Here is an 18,283-nt window from a genome sequence, read left to right on the forward strand (position 1 = left end):
TTGAGTAGCAAGGCTACTGAGAAGATGGAAATTTCCCAGAGAACCTGTGGCCTGAACTGGTGCCTCCAGCACTGACCTATCTTAACCCCCACTCATGAGGAATTCCAAAGAACTCTGAAGCTGCTCCGGAATTTGAAACCTCCATGCCAATTAAGTTCAGCAATGTTCTCTAAAATGCAGTCTATAGGCAACAGTCACATAAGTACTCTAAAAATATAACATATTGATCATGCTTTTGGAAAGCCTAGCATGTCCTGGGAAAGAATACATAAGAGACATAAAAGTCATAAATGATGATGAAATTCTTAAAGCATCTGCCAAGTGTAAGAATCATGATCTTCTCAGCACATTAATTCCCTTTTCCCATTAGAATGTGGGGTCCGTCCAGACCTAATAACATTGTCTGCCGAGAGAATCATAGGAGGCACTAAAGCTAAGGAAGGAGACTGGCCATGGCAAGTCAGTTTACAGTGGAGTGGTGTTCACCACTGCGGAGGTGTCTTGATCAGTAAGAAGTGGATCCTGACAGCAGCTCACTGCTTCAGAAGGTAAGACCACAGTTACCTACCCATCTTGGCATACCTTAGTTGTCTCAATTAATACTTACATCTGTGTTAGAGGGTATCAATCAATCACATTTTATGCATAAAAAATTGATCATTAGCGATATTAGATAACTTGCCCTGAATAACACTGCCAATATACGACACAGCCAAGATTCAAATCTAAATTCAACTGGTTCCAAAACCATGCTCTTATTCATTTGCTGAAAGAAAGGAAAGAAAGGGAGGGAGGGAGGGAGGCAGACAGGGAAGAAAGAAAGAAGAGTATCTTTTAAAATCTTCACAATAAAGACCCTGAGGCAAAAGAAGTTTAATATAAAAAATTCATGTATTTTCTTGTTGTCAAATATTTTTTCTTTAGAATTTTTAACTAGCATTTACTCTTTTGCAAGCTACTGTACCTCATGAAAGTATCTCCTGGATATATAATTTCTATTTTCCGTATAACTCCACTATCTAAACTCCACAAAACCCTCAAATTATTTGGTTACATTTTGCTTTTATTCAACCTTAAAAGCATGTTGCATTAATCAACCTTCCAATTCATAAATCCTTATTTTCATCAGTTTGTACAAGACCTTTCTCTCCTTTTATTTTTCTCCTGTCACACCTGTATTCCACTTCTACTACCTTCCCTGCCCCCCATAGGCCTCACACAAATATTTGACATATGTCTTTAAATATGCAATTACCTGCAAAACCTTTGGTGTGTGTGTGTGTGTGTGTTTAAATTATATGAGTAGCATTGTGTATAAGCCTCATATTTCCTTACTGTTTTTGCTCAATCCTGGGAATTTTAATCTGGTCCACCACTGCATCCACCATATCCCTTCATCCAGCTAGGTTGCTCCAACTTCCCACTGCCGCAAAGAGCAGCACATATACACTTTCTCTCATGCCTTCATATGTGCCTCTCTATAAACCTTCAAGAATTTCTCTGACATACATACCCAGAAGTATATATACAGTGTGTTAAATACACTACAATGCTTTCCAGAATTTTACATCTTCACATGTAATGCAAAAGAGTTCGAACTTCTTTCTCACCAACACAATACTATTCTTTTTCAATTTTTTGTCATTCTTATGAATATACATTAGATGCTCATTATTGTTATAATTTCCATTTCTCTGCTTATTAGTGAGTTTCAGTATCTTTTCATATGTCTACTGGCTGTTTGGGCTTCTCCCATGAAATGCCTATTAATATTTTTTGCTCATTGTATAATGGTTTTTCCCTCCATTTATTGCTGGTTTACAGACTTCTGTATATTCTACAAAAATTTTAGATATTAAACATTGCAAGTCTTTTCTCATTCATCTGATAAATATGTCTATGGTACAGTTAATTTTGTTTTCAGATTTTTATGTCTTTTAATTTTCTCTTTTATGCTACATACTTTTTATTGAAGTATAGTTGATACACAATATTATATATTATAGGTGTACAGTATAGTAATTCACAATTTTTAAAGGTTATACTGCATTTATTATAAAATGTTGGCTATATTCCCTGCATTGTACCATATCCTTGTAGCTTATTTATTTTATATATAATAGTTTGTACCTCTTAATCCCCTATACCTATCTTGCCCTTACTCCCTTTCTCTCCCCCTAGTAACCATTAGTTTGTTCTCTATATATGATACACTTAATTTTGATCTCATGAAATTCATCCATTCTTAACTGTATGGTTTGTATTTTGGGAGTTTGGCTAAAAAGTCCCTATTCCTAGGTCAGCAAGATAATGCCTTATTTTTTTTATATTAGTGCACTCTCTTTCTCTCTCTCTCTCCCCCTCTCATGCGTGCTCTCTCTCTCTCTCTCTCTCTCTCTCTGTGTGTGTGTATGAATACATACACACACACACACACACCCCAAAATCTTCAAGAAGCATCACACTTAGTACAGAAAAATCATTCATCAATTAATAAGACAAGGAGCCCCTTACCATCACTACTATTTAAATGGAACTTCTGGCTAAAGGAAAGGAAAAAAATAACAGTTGGAAGGAAAGAGTTAAAACTAAAGTGAACATTATTTCAGACTCCTTAGTTGCTTGAATGGAAGGATGTAGAAAAGGGAGAAATCAAAGAAAAGTTTTGTGTTATACTAGTGTTCATCAAAGTATCAGTATATCCTTATTGGAATAACGGAACACCAGGACGTTCATCACCCCAAGATATGTTTTCTGAAATATTTCTATGTTCTTTAGACAAATGATCACTCATTGTGCCAGTAAAGAATTACAGAAATAGATCACAAAGAAATGTTAGTCAAATACTTCCTAGATTGGGGGTGGAGGGGACAAACACAAAAACCAAATATTTGAAATTCTCATAAGTTCTCTATTCAAATAACATGTTTTCATATTTTTAGCCACTCTGATACTCGTCAATGGACTGTCACTTTTGGTATCTCCACAACATTTCCTAAAGATAGAAGAGGAGTAACGACTATTTTAATCCATAACAATTATAGACCTGAAACTCATGAAAATGATATTGCACTTTTACTACTTGATAAAGAAGTCACCTTTACCAGAAATATCCATACGGTGTGCCTCCCAGAGGCTAGCCAGAATATTCCACCTGGTTCCACTGCTTATGTAACAGGATGGGGATCTCAAAAATACACCGGTGAGTATCTCAGGAAAAATAAAACAAAAACAGCAGCAATATCTCCTGGTACTTGCTAGTACGCTTTTTTTTTTTTTCATTAAGGAACACCTGAAGGGTAGGTTCTATGGACAGAACCATCCTACAGTCTGGTCATCCTAAGATCTAACTAGAGTTCCTTCAGCAAATCAAAGCAATGTCCCTAGAAACTATACAGAATTCTCACACACAGTAGTAGGAAAATGTAAAAGCAAGTGATACAGAAACATGAGTTCTTCCATGATCCAGAGACTCTACAGACTTGAATGGCTCCCCTATAAAGAAAATTTTAAAAATTTATAAGAGGATTTAGATAGGTATTCTCTAACGGTTTTAAGGTATTCTGAACTGAAAGAAATCCTGCCTTCAGACCAAGAAACTCTGTGTGTACATAAGTATTGTTCACACTTATTTATGAAGCAAATAAAATGAGAAAAAGAAATAAGGGTGACATGAAAGAGCAAATATAGCCAAGGGGAAAATGAGTATCAGCTAGAGAGTGGAAGGATAGCATTAACAATATCCATGGGTTTCTAACTATGTTGTAGATCATGTCTCCAAGAAACAAAACAAAGGCTGAATTGTCCTAGAAAATATTTCATTGTGTTTTCATGGCCCAAAGTAATCTGATGTAGTAAATAAAATTTGTGCCAATCACAAAAACGGCAGTGCCATATTGAAGGAATATCAATATAAAATAAATTCATTCTTTAGCCATGAAACAAGATTTGTTTCTCTTTTGTTACTATATTAAAGGTTAATCAATATGTAATTTTCTAATTCAAAGTTAATCAGTGGATATTTCAAAATCTACTAGTCAATTTTAAGTAAGCAGATTTTTTCCCCCTCTTAAGGTCTAAGGGGCACTGTATCACAAACCTAAAGCAAAAAAAGAAAAACACAGATCTATGTAAAGGGGTAATCCATCTCTACTATGGAAATCTTTGCTGAGAAAAAGCTACTAGTACATTTTCAATAGCCTTCTTTGCTGAATAAGAGATAATGTTTGGAGTACAATTATTCCTTCCTATATTCACCATAGAATCATTAATTTATCTACCCTGAAGCCCATTTTCATTCTGCTTTTATACTTAACAGGCAGCACAGTTTCAGATCTACAACAAGCACGGGTCAATATAATAAGTAATAATGTATGTAATGCACCATCTAGTTATAATGGAGCCATCTTGCCTGGAATGCTATGTGCTGGACTATCTCAAGGTGGAGCGGATGCATGCCAGGTAAGTTCAAGACAATGTTATTCACGTTATCAGCCAAGTTTATAAGCACTTACTAGCATGTCATATTGTGATAGACATAGAGGTATCATTATAATATACAGCCCTGATCCTCTAAAAATGTATTGTCTAGATTTTACAGATTCTTATATGAAGTTGATCTATCATGAAACACTGATTCTGAGAAGCCAAGTTGCAAAGTGGTTAACTATCAAGCTCAAGAACCAGACAGACCCGGGTTTAAATTCCTTAACCTGTATTACCAATGCTTTTATCTATAAAATCGGGATAAGAATAGTATCTAACTTTTTAGGTGCCACTAAAGATTAGATGGAGATTAAATATGTCAGGCGCGCACTAAGCAAGAAAGAAATCTCAGCTATCTCAGCTATTTCTACTGTTGTTGTCAACCTAGACCATGATCACTGACATCAATAACTTTCATCTCAACCTTCTACTATGAAGACTTAAATCACTCATCTAAGAGTTGTAGATAATTGATTTTAAAAATATAAATAACACCTGAATATCAGCACCTTGAAGATAAAAAATTTATACAAAGATCTTAGTTACTTGAGTCACCATAGCTCCCACAATTGTAAAACAGCACTAATGAAGGAAAAAAAAAAACTATTTAGATCTACTTTGTAATTTTCAACCAAATATAAAAACACTAACAATAAATATGAATTCTTACTCTAATGTAATTAGAATAAGATTTTTTTTTGGAAGGTATGTTGCTATTTATTTTTCATAGATCTTTACCGTAGTATAATTGCTTCACAATACCGTGTTAGTTTCTGTTGCACAACAAAGCAAATCAGCCATATGCACACACGTGTCCCCATATCCCTTCCCTCTTGAGCCTCCCTCCCATCTTCCCTATTCCACCCTTCTAGGTCATCACAAAGCACCGAGCCAATCTCCCTGTGCTATGCTGCTGCTTCCCACCAGCCAACTATTTTACATCTGGTAGTATACATATGTCGATGCTACTCTCACTTCGGCCCAGCTTCGCCCTCCCACCCCATGTCATCAAGTCCATTGTCTATGCCTACCTCTTTATTCCTGCCCTGCAACTAGGTTCACCGGTACCTTTTTTTTTTTTTTTTTTTAGATTCCATATATATGCGTTAGCATACAGTATTTGTTTTTCTCTTAGAATAAGATTTTAATACTAAATTTGTAATTAAACTATCTAAACAACTGATGTGGTTATATTTTTTAATAGATTTTATTCCTATGTCTGAAACCCAACCCCATATAGTAAAAGCAACAACTACTTAGTGTCCAAAATTACATTTTTGGAATTAAGAAAAATCAATCTGTTTTCTTGATGAATCTGCTACTGCTTTCCTGACTGAATCATAAGCAGAAAAATGAGGTCTATTCTTTCCTCAAACATTGCTGACTTTTATATTTAGTGCTTACATTCTTGAAAAAGAGGATAAGTAGTAGTTCTTACATAGTTTTGGCAAAGACCCCAATCCATGAGCACTTTCCCCAAAATGAAACATTTTTCTTAACTACAAGCTGTGTGGGGGTGGAGGGGAATTATTTATCAATTTTCAAGACACTGTTAATTACCCACTGGTTTTTATTCACTTTAAGTGGAGATGTCTTGATGGTAGGGAATGCTTCTTGTTCCCCTTCCCATTTTCTTCTTTTCTATTGTTAGCCCTGTAACAACAAATTCTCAACTTTCATAGTAGTTTTACAAAGAATTCACCAATCAAATAAGCAACAAACCTCTACACGATAATTTCAGATCTACTAAGAGCATTAATTAGAACTGACTTAAGGATATACATGAGATATAAAAGGGTGTTTATTCATGCTTTACGCATGATACACTTTACCTTCTGCATATACAGATTCTGCTCTTCCTCCAAGCTCAGTTCAGGCCATAACTCACCATGAAACTTTCCTGTGTGTTCCACTCTGGGCCTCACTGATTTTCAGCTGAAATACTATATATAATGCATAGAGTTTATGCCTCAAAAAAATAGCACTTTACATAAGAGCTTATGAGATCCTATTTGTTTTTGTTTATTCATTTTTTTAATTGCATTATTTACTTTTTATGTGCCAGACTCTGTGCTTACACAGTATCACCTGAACTCAGCAAGTCTATGGTCTAGAAGAGAGACCACAGGCTCAGATATCTGCCCAATCAGGCAGTGAAGCTGCCCAGATACAGGAAAAATTACATGTCCCACTTAGTTTAATATTTGCTTGCCCACTCTTGGTAAGACATTATGCAAAGAAATCTCTTACTATAGAAGAAGTAGAAGAAAAACACAATGATGGGAGAGTGCTGAGAACTGGTAAACTGGAGCACATGTGCAAGATCTAAAGGAGGCAGATGCCAATCACTTCCATGCAGTGCTTGCCATCAAGCTGGTAATTCAGACACTAACCCTTCTCCCCATCTAAACCAGTAATTAAGTAGGCATGGAAGAACTACCTACTATTAAGAGCAGTCAAATGAATAGCAAACTATTCTAGAAGCACACTTGGTAATAACAGCTGAGTTTTATTAGTACTATTTACCAGGCTATACTCAGATTGCTACGCATGTTAAACTCATTTAAACACATAAAAATATTACTTACAGATGAGGAAGCTGAGGTACAAAGGGCTATTAAGTAGCTTACTGAAAATCATATAGCTAGTAAGTAGAGGATTCAAACCTAGGCTAACTCCAGAACCCACAGACTTACCCCATTATACAGCATGTAAGATATCCTAATTTTTCTCCCCAAATAGATTATTACATGCACAAATATTTAGTTGGTTGGCTTACTATTATAATTTGCTGGTAAATATTTCATAAGGAGTGTTTTACTCATTGCCATATAAATTTCTATTATTCACCAAAAGAATACTTTTTGATACACTGTGTATCAAACACCATGCATTGTGCTATGAATAGGAAGATAAGTGAGATTTCTAAAAACTTATTCATTCAACAGACATTTTCTTAGCATTTCCTTTGGTCTAGAAGCTTAGCATATAGCAGTGTCCAGAATATGTATGCCCCCCCCCTTCCCTTATGGACCTTACAGTAGAGCCTGAAAAACAGACACTGAACAAGTATCATAAATGCAATGAGAGTTGCAGAGATGTGCAGCTGCTACAACGAGGGGAGCTGATCCAGTGGGAGTAAGTTCAAACAGGCACACAAATGTGCATGTACAAAATAATGAAGCAGCATTATTGTGAAAGTACCCACAGGATGTAAGAATGCAGGCAATGAAAAACTAATCTAGCCCAAAGCTGGAAGTGGTGACAGTGGGGAGGAAAGGTGCAGGTGAGGGATGGCCCCCTGAAGGAGGTGAGCCTGGGATGGGTAGCAGACTGGTGGAGTCTGGAAAATATGCTTCTCATCTTCTCACAGTTGCTGAAGGAACAACACGTGTACTTGGAAGATTTTGTTAATTTTCGCATGACTTGGTATTTAGTATTTCAACAGGAAATGTCAGACTAACTTTATTGTCATACTGGATGTGACTTCTACTGCCATAGAAGTAAACTCAATACTTTTGCATTGTTTTCACACTTAAATAATCAATCACTCTGTTTCTTTCAGGGGGACTCTGGTGGCCCACTAGTACAAGAAGACGAACGGCAGCTCTGGTTCCTCGTGGGGATAGTAAGCTGGGGGTATCAGTGTGGTCTGCCAGATAAGCCAGGAGTGTATACTCTAGTGACAGCCTACCATGACTGGATAAAACAACACACTGAGATCTAGTGCAATAAATAACATCTCTGTTGCAGAGTCTGAATGCAGATATGCCTGTCTAAAATTCTAAAACTTTTCAGCTGCAAAAAGAAACAAAGTGTCCTATTTTAACATTCTGTTACATAAATACTAAAGATTAAATACTATTTAACTTTTAGCTGTTACTATGGGTTTTATATTTTCTCAAGAAAATTATATGAATGTTGCATAGTACTGTGCCAGGGGAAACACTGTAATAAACTAGTTACAGAGGTAACAATTATACTATACTTGTGATAACATAAATGCTAGTAGTGAGAGAAACAGATACCCTGAGAGTGGAAACTAAAGGAAACTGCACAAGTCTGCAAGGTCAGAGGAGTTTCCTCTGTGGAAGTCTCATCAAAGCTGATAAATGAGCAAAGTATACAAACTTGCAAAGGAAGAAGTTGTAGATAACATTTAAGACAGAACAGTATGAGGCAAGAAAAATACTATATTTTGAGAAACGAAATTGAGTTATTTGTAGTGAGGTGAATGGATCTAGAGTCTGTCATACAGAGTGAAGTAAGTCAGAAAGAGAAAAACAAATGCCGTATGCTAACATATATATACGGAATCTAAAAAAAAAAATGGTTCTGAAGAACCTAGGGGCAGGACAGGAATAAAGATGCAGACGTAGAGAATGGACTTGAGGACACGGGGAGGGTGAAGGGTAGGCTGGGACGAAGTGAGAGAGTGGCATGGACATATATGCACTACCAAATGTAAAATAGATAGCTAGTGGGAAGCAGCCGCAAAGCACAGGGAGATCAGCTCGTTACCTTGTGTCTACCTAGAAGGGTGGGAGAGAGAGGGTGGGAGGGAGACTCAAGAGGGAAGGGATATGGGGATATATGTATACATATAGCTGATTCACTTTGTTATACAGCAGCAACTAACACAACAATGTAAAAAGCAATTATACTCCAATAAAGATGTAAAAAAAAAAAGAAATGAAAAATACTATTTTTTTAAATTTCTGGTTACTTAATATTTTATAGGAGGCGTTACATCCTAAAAGTACAAGTACGAAGTCACTGTACAGTCCTACAGCAATCTTAATTACCCTGTAAGAACATGCTCTCATAGGAACTAACCAATGAATTTCAGGCATTTACGATCAAAGCTAGAATATTCACTCCTCACCAGAGACCCAAAGAATTATAATTTTCATGATAACTTTTATTTAAAATATTCTTTATCTATGTGAATGAGAGAATTTATCACCTCCATGGGGGGGTGGGGCAGGGGGAATGGGAAGAGTTGGTTTGCAAAAACAAAAGCAAAAAGTTAAATAGCTTAATTTCAATAAAATTATCTTAATGAAGAAACTTTTCTCTTTCTTTCTCTTTCTCTCTCTCTCTCTCTCCTGCCCTCCCTCCCTTAAACACACACACACACACATGCACACACACACCAAAAGAACACAAATAAAATTTATTAACATTTAATGGCACAGCAATTTATACAGTCTGAATTATGATTGTTACTGAATTTTTACGGGACTCTAGCAGAGCTAAAGTTTGCTTATGCATGATCATCTATGTGTCAGAGTTTCCTCATTCTAAAAGCTAACTTATGACACCTGGGTATCAGAACAACTACATGCATTGTGATGAAAACGTCTTGTATTTCCTCATGTAAAACTGTGAAGAGACCTACACTGAAGTCACTTACTTCACAGAAGTTGAAAATTTAACCAACTCTGTGAAATGTACAAATAAATCATTGGTATACCTTCAAATAACTAATACCTCAAATAAACTATTTTAAAATCATTTCTCTAAGTATTTATGGAAGTTATGACTTTTGAAGGAAAATCCAAAACAATTTATTTAACTGGTTCTCAAACAAAAGAATGGCCAACTAGATTCTGAAGGCTTGGCACTTTCTGCTGCCTTATAATCAAGCTCTGTAACTAAGGCAAGCGTCCAGCTTGAAACTCCCTGGCTGCGCCCTGTGAGGACAATATTAAACTGGCCATTTAGAGTAAGCCTCAGGGGAGTGTGTTTGTGCATCAGTGTGTTGGTGTGTTTGTATGTGTGTGCATGTGCCTTCACATAATCATAAACATACTAGTTTATTTCTACACATTGAAAGCTATATAAAGGAAAGTACTTATTTAGCAGAAAATAGAGCAAATTCAATTATTTATTGAAAATAAAATAGTAAATATTCATAGTTTTATGAAAAGATATTTGAACACCAGAAGAACACCTATTTTAAGAGATTTTTTTAATGTTCTGATGAGATCTATCTTCTTGATAGCTAAGTAACTCCATGAAAGCAATTTTGAATATTTATGGAAGGGGTGGTGATTCATAAATCTTTTCAGTTCTTAAAAAATCATTCTGGAAACTCTGGAAGAAACATTCTAGAACCTTAATTCAGCGCCAGGAAGAGTTATTAATACCAGGGAGAATCCTTTTCATCATAGAGAAAACACACAGATGAACCAATTTTTTTAAAATGGCAAACAAAGTGAATATTTGATGTTCAAACTGAATACTCCTGAGTTTAAAATAGTCAACAGAACTAATAAAAGAATTATTCAAGAAAGTTTACAGCAAGCAACTGACTATTTCACTCCTGGGAAGTCTTAATTAAAGAGTGTAGATCATTCATTTGGCAAATTTATTGAGCCCTATATATTTCAGGCTCTCTACTATACTACTCTCTACTATACACTAATGAAACTAAGATAAACAAGACATAGTCCCTGTGTTTAAGACACTCAATATATTGTATGACAAACAGACATATAATATAATGGAGGCAATGATAAAGAGTAGGATATTTATTATAGGATAACAAAAAAAAGGGGGTAGTTCTAGAAGACTCAGGGAAAATATCTTATAATAATATCAAAAGTGAGTCTTCCAGACCATCCATTTGCCATGAACGATACTAATTACTGTGTGGTTAGAGAGACGGGAGCTAAGAACTCCTCAGGTTATTTATTTAAATATGTCACAAGCTCTAATTTATACAATTCAATTCCTATTTTCCTATTTGCCAAACATTAATCTTCAAACAGATCCAAAATACAATTTTTTATATTTTTTATGTCCACATAATCCAAATCTCAAAATCCAGTCCATTCTGCTTCTAATCAGTTTAATTAATCTCCTTTGGGGAAAACAGATCATCCCCACTCCCCTACATTTCTAGTGATTCATTTCTGTAAGAATCAGCTGTCTTTTGAAGGAACAGTTTTCTTATCATGAGAGATATTTAAGCAGAAGCTGGATAATAACCTGAAGAAATGTTTTAGAAGGTTTCTGCAATGGGTCAGGCTTAAAAGCAGATTATTTCCATGGTGATTTCCAGACTAAGATTCTACCCATGATAAGCAAATAGTTTTGAGGGAGCATAACATCTGAGAAAAAGAAGAATTTCAGCATATTAGGATATCTGTTTGTTTAATCTGGTGCACAACCATGACACAAATCATCCAGAGCAAAGAAATCAAACTGATCAGAATTCAAATTAAGTAGAAAACCATTCTGGAGAAAAAGAGAACTGAATGAAATGAGAAATTAATTCAAAAAGCAGACAGAGCTCAGGCATTTTCCTACCTCCAATCATACAACTTAGACTGAAATTACTTATGCAATAAAAATCTGTTGATATAGTATTAATAAAGGGTTTTTCCCTGCAAAATTCATCCATCTAACCATTCATTTTTTTACCCATTCACTTGTTTATCAATAGCTTTTGAGCACTGACAATTTGCCAGGCACTACTGTAGGCTAGCCAAGTCAACTTCAAGGAAAGAACAAGAAAGGCAGAGGAAGAAGCAAGTGTAAAAGTCCTGAGGTGACTACAAGTTTGTGGGTTTGAGGAACAGTAAGAAGTCAATGTGGCTAGAGCAAAACTAATAAAAGAGAGACTAGTGTTAGAAGAGGTTGAAGAAGTAAGCGTGGGGGCCATCTAAAGAAGTTTTGATTTTATTCTAAATGTGAAGGCAAAATTCTGAAGGGAAATTATATGATCAATTTTCTATTTTCTAAAGATAAAACTGGTGAAACCAAGGTTAATCATCAGTTAGATCCATTAAACCTGTAACCTGCCTTCACTAATCAAGCTCCCTTTAATTGTTACTACAAAAACGTGCATGCCCTCCAAGTGTCATGTAACCTAAACAATAAGATGTTTGCCCAAGTTGTGTCCAGTTCAAGCTCCAGCCAATTAAGACTGGTTGGGACCACTGACCCTCCAACTGCGCATGCCTGAATGACCACTTGGTGACCTTTTAACGTCAGAGGGCTAGGTGTTCTGGCACCCTCAGAACATGCCAACACCACCATTGTCTGACCATGAGTTCTGTGAAGAAGCCTGTAGCTTAGTCACACTTGTGCAGCACCACGATTACCTCACCTTTTTCTTATTTCCAATCATCTTTCCCCATGCTCCCCACACCTCAGACCACCCTGCTTCTTTGTCCCATAAATATCCCAAGCCTCTCCCTCCTTCCTTTGGGGAGGCCGATTTGAGATTTTGTTCTCCCATCTCCTCACTTGGCTGTCTCATGAATATGAAACAGTCCCCCTAAAGCTGGGTTCCTCTGCTGAGTTTATGATTAACCTCTCTATCCAAAACTTGTTCCCTTTTTTGCCCCATACCTATTCCCCCTCAAGATTGAGAAGTATCAAAGAAAATGGGGGATTGACACTGAGAAGGACCCTATGGGGTCCTCCTAGGCACAAAAGTCTTACCATGTCCCCTCTGTTTCTTGCTCACAGGCCTTCCCTGATTTCCAAAGAGCAGATTCAAACAGTTACTAATTAGGAGGTGAGGGAATACAGAAACAAAGGAAAAGCAGTGAAGAGTAAACTGTGCAGTGATAAAGCAGAATACTAGTTCCTCCTCAAAGTATATACACAACAATCTGATACTTTTCTTTGAGTTCTTTGACAGGAACTAAAGCCCTCACCCAGGTGGAGGGTGGTAACTTCAGGCTGAGCATAAGCACATTGACCCCAGACCAGTTAGAACCAGAAGGCTGATGACTGAGATTCCTGGACCACCACCCTGTTACCTCACCACCAACCAATCATGCATCCTGCAGCCCTCCCCCTGAATTTGTCTTTAAAAATTCTTCCCAGAAGACTATTGGGGAATTTGGGTGTTTTGAGCATGAGCCTCCCATACTCCTTGCTTGGCCCTTGCAATAAACCGTTCTCTGCCTCAAATTCCAATGTGTCAGCTTGTTTGGTCTCACTGTGCATCAGGCACACAAACTTGAGTTCAACAACAAATACACCCTTTCTCTGCTGCAACCCTCTGCAACCTCGACATTTGACTTGCTGTGCATCAGGCAAATGAACTTGGTTTGGTAACACTGGCTACCCTAAAGAGAAAGAGCTACAAGAGGACAAAAGAAGGGAGATGAGTCAGAAGACTAATGCAGTAATCCAGGGAAAAATGGGACTGACTTGGATTAAGGAGCTAACAGTGAAGATGGTGACAAACAGTGGAATTCAGAAAATATTTGTAGGGAGAAACAATAGGAATTTCTAATAGACTAGATTTAGGGACTGAGGGAAAGGAAGAGATCTAGGTTGACTCAAATTTTGGGCCTGAACCACTGAGATAGGAAATTTGGGAGGAGCAAGTTTGGGGTGTGGAGAAACTATAACAGTTTCTTTCTGAATCTGTTACGTTTGAAATTTGCAAGCAATAAGGTGAGGTAAACAACTATAAACACACATCTGTAGCTCAGGGGAGGGATTGAAACCTGAAATATCTATCTGATGGCATTTACAATTTCAGGGAAGTAGGAGACAAAAGCCATATTGGATGACTAGAAGAGGGAGTGGGAAATGTAGCTTTTAGAAAATATAAGGAAATATCTTAATGATCAAGAAATATTTTGATATCTAAAGAAGATGAAAGAGTGATTTTAGTATCAGAACAAAAAGGGATTTAAAGGCAAGTTAAATTTGATTTTATTAAAATTAAGAACTTTCTATTCAAAAGACACTATTAAGGAATAAAAAGGTAAAATGACAGAGTGAGAAGATATTTGCAATACACATAACAAATACCTTGTATCTAGAATGTGTAGGGAATGACTACAGAGCAAAAGGAAAAAGATAACTCAATAGAAAAATGGACAAATGATTGGAACAGGCATATCAGAACAAAAGGGAAATTTAAATGGCCAATAAATGTAAGACAAGGGGCTCAAGCTTATTAGAAATAAGGAAATGTAAAATAAAGCCACTGTAATGTATCACAACTACACACTTACCAATGGATAAAAATGGAAAGTCTGAGGATATCAAGCACTGGTAAGGATGGAGGAGTGTAAATTGCTTTAACTTGGAAAAAAAATTGGCATTATCAAATAAAGGATATCATATGCATATCCTATGATCTAGCAAGTCTACTCCGAAGTGAATACTCTAGAAATGGGTGCACATGTGCAGGAATATTCAAAGCAGCATTATTCTTCATAGCCAAACAGTGGAACAACCAAATGTCCATCAACACTAAAATGGATAAATAAATCTTGTTATATTCATACAATGGAATACAATACAGCAACAAAAATGAATGGACTAGAGTCACACCTAACAACAAGGCCGAACTTTAAAAAAACACAAAGTCAAACAAAAGAAGCCAGTCACTAAAGAATGCATACTATACTATTTGTTTAAAGGTCTACATTGTTTAGGAATTCATTCTTACTCATTAAAAGCTATTTTTTTTAAAAAAGCAAGTAATTTATTACCAAAAAATACAAGGCTATATTTACCTTTAGAGGAGCAGGGTAGAATTGTAATCACGAAGGGAAAGGCTGGTTTCTTAGCAAACTTCAATGGATATATGATTTATAGCAAGCCATTAAGTTGTACGTTTATGTTTTACATGCTTTCCTAAATGTGTATTGTTTCTCACATCTCTGATGCAGAACATCTGTGGGCATTCCAAACATGGTGAGGGGAAGCAATCTATAATTCTCAGGTCATTCAGGAAAGAATCTTTGAAGGAAATATATGAAACTCTTTTTTTAAGGTATATATCATGATAGACAGCAGAAAAAAAGCATTTTCTTTCTGTTCATGATCCACACTAATCTTTTAAAACTTGTTTTTATTTGAATTTTAAACATCTAGCAGGATCGCCTATTAGTGTTAACGTTGTTACTATACTTAAACATTTCTAATGTGCATGGTACTATTCAAATATCTGATTTTATTTCTTCCACAATTAGTTAATTTTCCTAAACTATAAGTTTTTGAGGGTAAAATAAAAAGATACATAAAATCCCATTTTGTAACAAGAGGCCAGATCAAATGATTCAGAGTTAAATTATTCATGTTAAATGATTCAGATTAAATAATTGTACTTGAAATAATAAAAATGGTTTAGTAAAAGGTTGTGTGTTTTGCTTGTTTGTAAACAGAAGATTTCTTGAACATTTCATTCAGCTTGTACTAATACACCCCTTCCTTAAAATCTCACTGAACTCCTTATTATAATAAAATTGTTCTTCCGTTTTGGGCCTTAACTCTTATAAGAGTGGACAACCCCAGGGACTTGATACATCCTCTGAACTCCCCCTAGCCACTGCCTCCAATAAAACTCCCTTGATGGAAGGAAAGAAAACTAAAGCTTCCATACATATCAATGCAATGAAAGCAGATGATGAGAGGGAAGGTACAACAGGTATTGGTAAAATCTTCTGGGTTTCAAGTGAGTCAGCTAGAAGTAGTGTTCTGTTACAGTTTTTAAACTACTGTAGCTTTTTCTGAATTTTTAAACTTCCTTTCTAGTTCTAATGCTGTCCTAACTCAATACCTCTCATACTCGTATGGGCCACTTGAAAAAAAACCCTGCCTTTTGCTCCTTTTGTGATGATTTTATGCATCCTCACAGGGTAATTTCACTGACATTTTGTCGTCCTGAACAGGCTTAGGATGCAACCTTGTTTCTTTTCAACCTTAAATATATCACCTTCTCTCTACTTTTGACAGAGTAATTTTATGAGAAAGACATAAATTTGAATGAACTGTCAAAATCATACGCAATAAAAACAGGATTATAAAGAACTCATCAACACTAGCTCCAAAGATGTTTATACCACATACTTGTACGAATTAAAAAAAAAACAAACTTTAAAATCATCCTACAGATGTTAAGGTCTATATAATTATATTATTCTGGTTAAAAAAAAAGAAATCTCCATTTGGTTTGTAGCACTTATCAGAACAAGAAAACTTTTTTCTTCTAAAACTCTGAAGATTTTTACAATCCCTTCTCTAAAATTTTTCTCTATAGAAGACTTGTCAAGCATGTCTTATATAAATCTACTGTAACGTCATTATTTTTCCAAACCTGGCTCAGGAAACATCAATTGCAAAATGAAATGCCCTTAACTTTAGGGCAACACTTACCCATGGTGTTGCCGGCAAAGCCCACTGGGGTCCCTGAGAAAAATTCGATGGAACCTAGGTGATAAGGTCTACCTTCTTTTGCGCTTAGTCTAGTTTCACTTGTCTATAGAAGCTGCGTGCAGAAGTCTTGCACCTAACACGCTGGCTTAGCACTCCCAGCATAAAAACGCTGTGCCGGACACTTTGGCGGCTCTACGCAGAAGCACGGCACACGACACCCCAATCCAAGATGGCGGCGGAGGTCCGTGTGCAGAGAGGCTGCGCCCGCCCGGCACTGTGATCTGGGCGTGAGCAGCACAGCTGCGCCCACCTCGCGAGAACTGCGCCCACCTGAGAGAACTCTGCCGGCCTGTGAGAATCCTATAAAGCAGCCCTGATGCCGGCCTGTCAGGGAGAGTGGTATACTCTAGAGCTGGAGCTCGAAACTCTCCGTTCTTGGATCTTAGAATAACGCTTTCCTTTGCTTCTGAACCAAACTCGGTCTCATTATATTGGTGAGTAAGACATCGGTCAGGAGGACCCTTGTTGGGGCCTGACTCCAAAGGGTCGGTAGCAATGGCATGAGATTGAAATGAAGACTTCCTTTCTAGATACCCAGATGTAAGTGTGACTTTCATTTCTCTGTAGATTCACGTAATCTGTTAGATAAATGCCAGCTTAGAGATATAATTGTAGGACTCAACTCAAGGCAAACATTAAGAAAGTTAGAATAACTCTTTCAGAGAAGGACCCCTCTAATTAGAGGGATTCTTCTACCCTGACTCAAAAATAAGATTTTTTTTTATTATACTCCTCTAAAATACGTTCTTAGATTTTAAAACTAAAATTGAAAATTTCTAAATAATAATTTAAAATTGGACCAAATAAACAGGCTCATAAATGAGACAAAGAAAAAGGAGGAATAAGAACTAGAGGACCTATAGTCTATGAGAATATTCTCCAGGATAATATTTGCCTCAAGCAGACTTGATATCCAACACTTAAAAGAAAATATTTACTAATATGTGAGTATATATTTCAAATTACTTACATACATATGGAAAAGTTTAATAGGATCCTACATTTTGACATATTGGATTTTAATTGTTCAAGTAAGTTTTTAACATTTAAGAAAGCAAGATGTGTGTACATATATTTACAGGTTAGGTTTCTTATGGAACTCAATAATAGTGAATGATATAATCATTGGGACTGAGGAAACAAAAATATATAGCAATTAACCTTATGACCAGTTTATGTCACAGGTTTCTTTTTTTTTTTTTTTTTTTTTAAAAACAAGATTACTTTATTGTTTTCTTTGAAACATACTTCCAGTATACTTTTTCTTATATTGTACTTAGGTTTTTTTCCCTAATTTATTTATTTATTTATTTATTTTTTTTTTTTTCTTCACACACACACACTGTATTTTATTTTTACAAGAGATAAATCGACTGACACCAAGCATTGTACATGGATGACCACAACAAAAGCAACAGTGATTGCAATTACCAAACATGAAACACACTCATACTATGTCATAGTATTGACATTCAGTCCAGTAATCCTCCACTGTAACAGCTCCTTTACTTTGCAGTGAAAATTGATTTGTATATTCTTTGCCTCTGAGTCCTTGTGGAATTTTTTTTTTTTTTTTTTAATTCAGACAGAAAGT

At 36.1% G+C, this 18,283-nt stretch overlaps 1 protein-coding gene across 1 annotated transcript in view; it reads left to right on the plus strand.

The window, feature by feature from the left end:
• TMPRSS11D (transmembrane serine protease 11D) overlaps nt 1-17,873 on the plus strand; it is a 256,137-nt gene extending 238,264 nt beyond the window's left edge. Inside the window, exons 8-11 of the mRNA XM_082390259.1 lie at nt 371-548; nt 2,943-3,202; nt 4,319-4,461; nt 8,051-17,873. Coding sequence (XP_082246385.1) covers nt 371-548; nt 2,943-3,202; nt 4,319-4,461; nt 8,051-8,212 — 743 coding nt within the window. The 3' untranslated portion in view covers nt 8,213-17,873. The remainder of the gene's footprint in view (nt 1-370; nt 549-2,942; nt 3,203-4,318; nt 4,462-8,050) is intronic.
• The last annotated feature ends 410 nt before the right edge of the window (nt 17,874-18,283 follow it).

This window comes from Balaenoptera borealis, assembly GCF_965194805.1.
Source record: "Balaenoptera borealis genome assembly, chromosome: 4".
Lineage (NCBI taxonomy): Eukaryota > Metazoa > Chordata > Mammalia > Artiodactyla > Balaenopteridae > Balaenoptera > Balaenoptera borealis.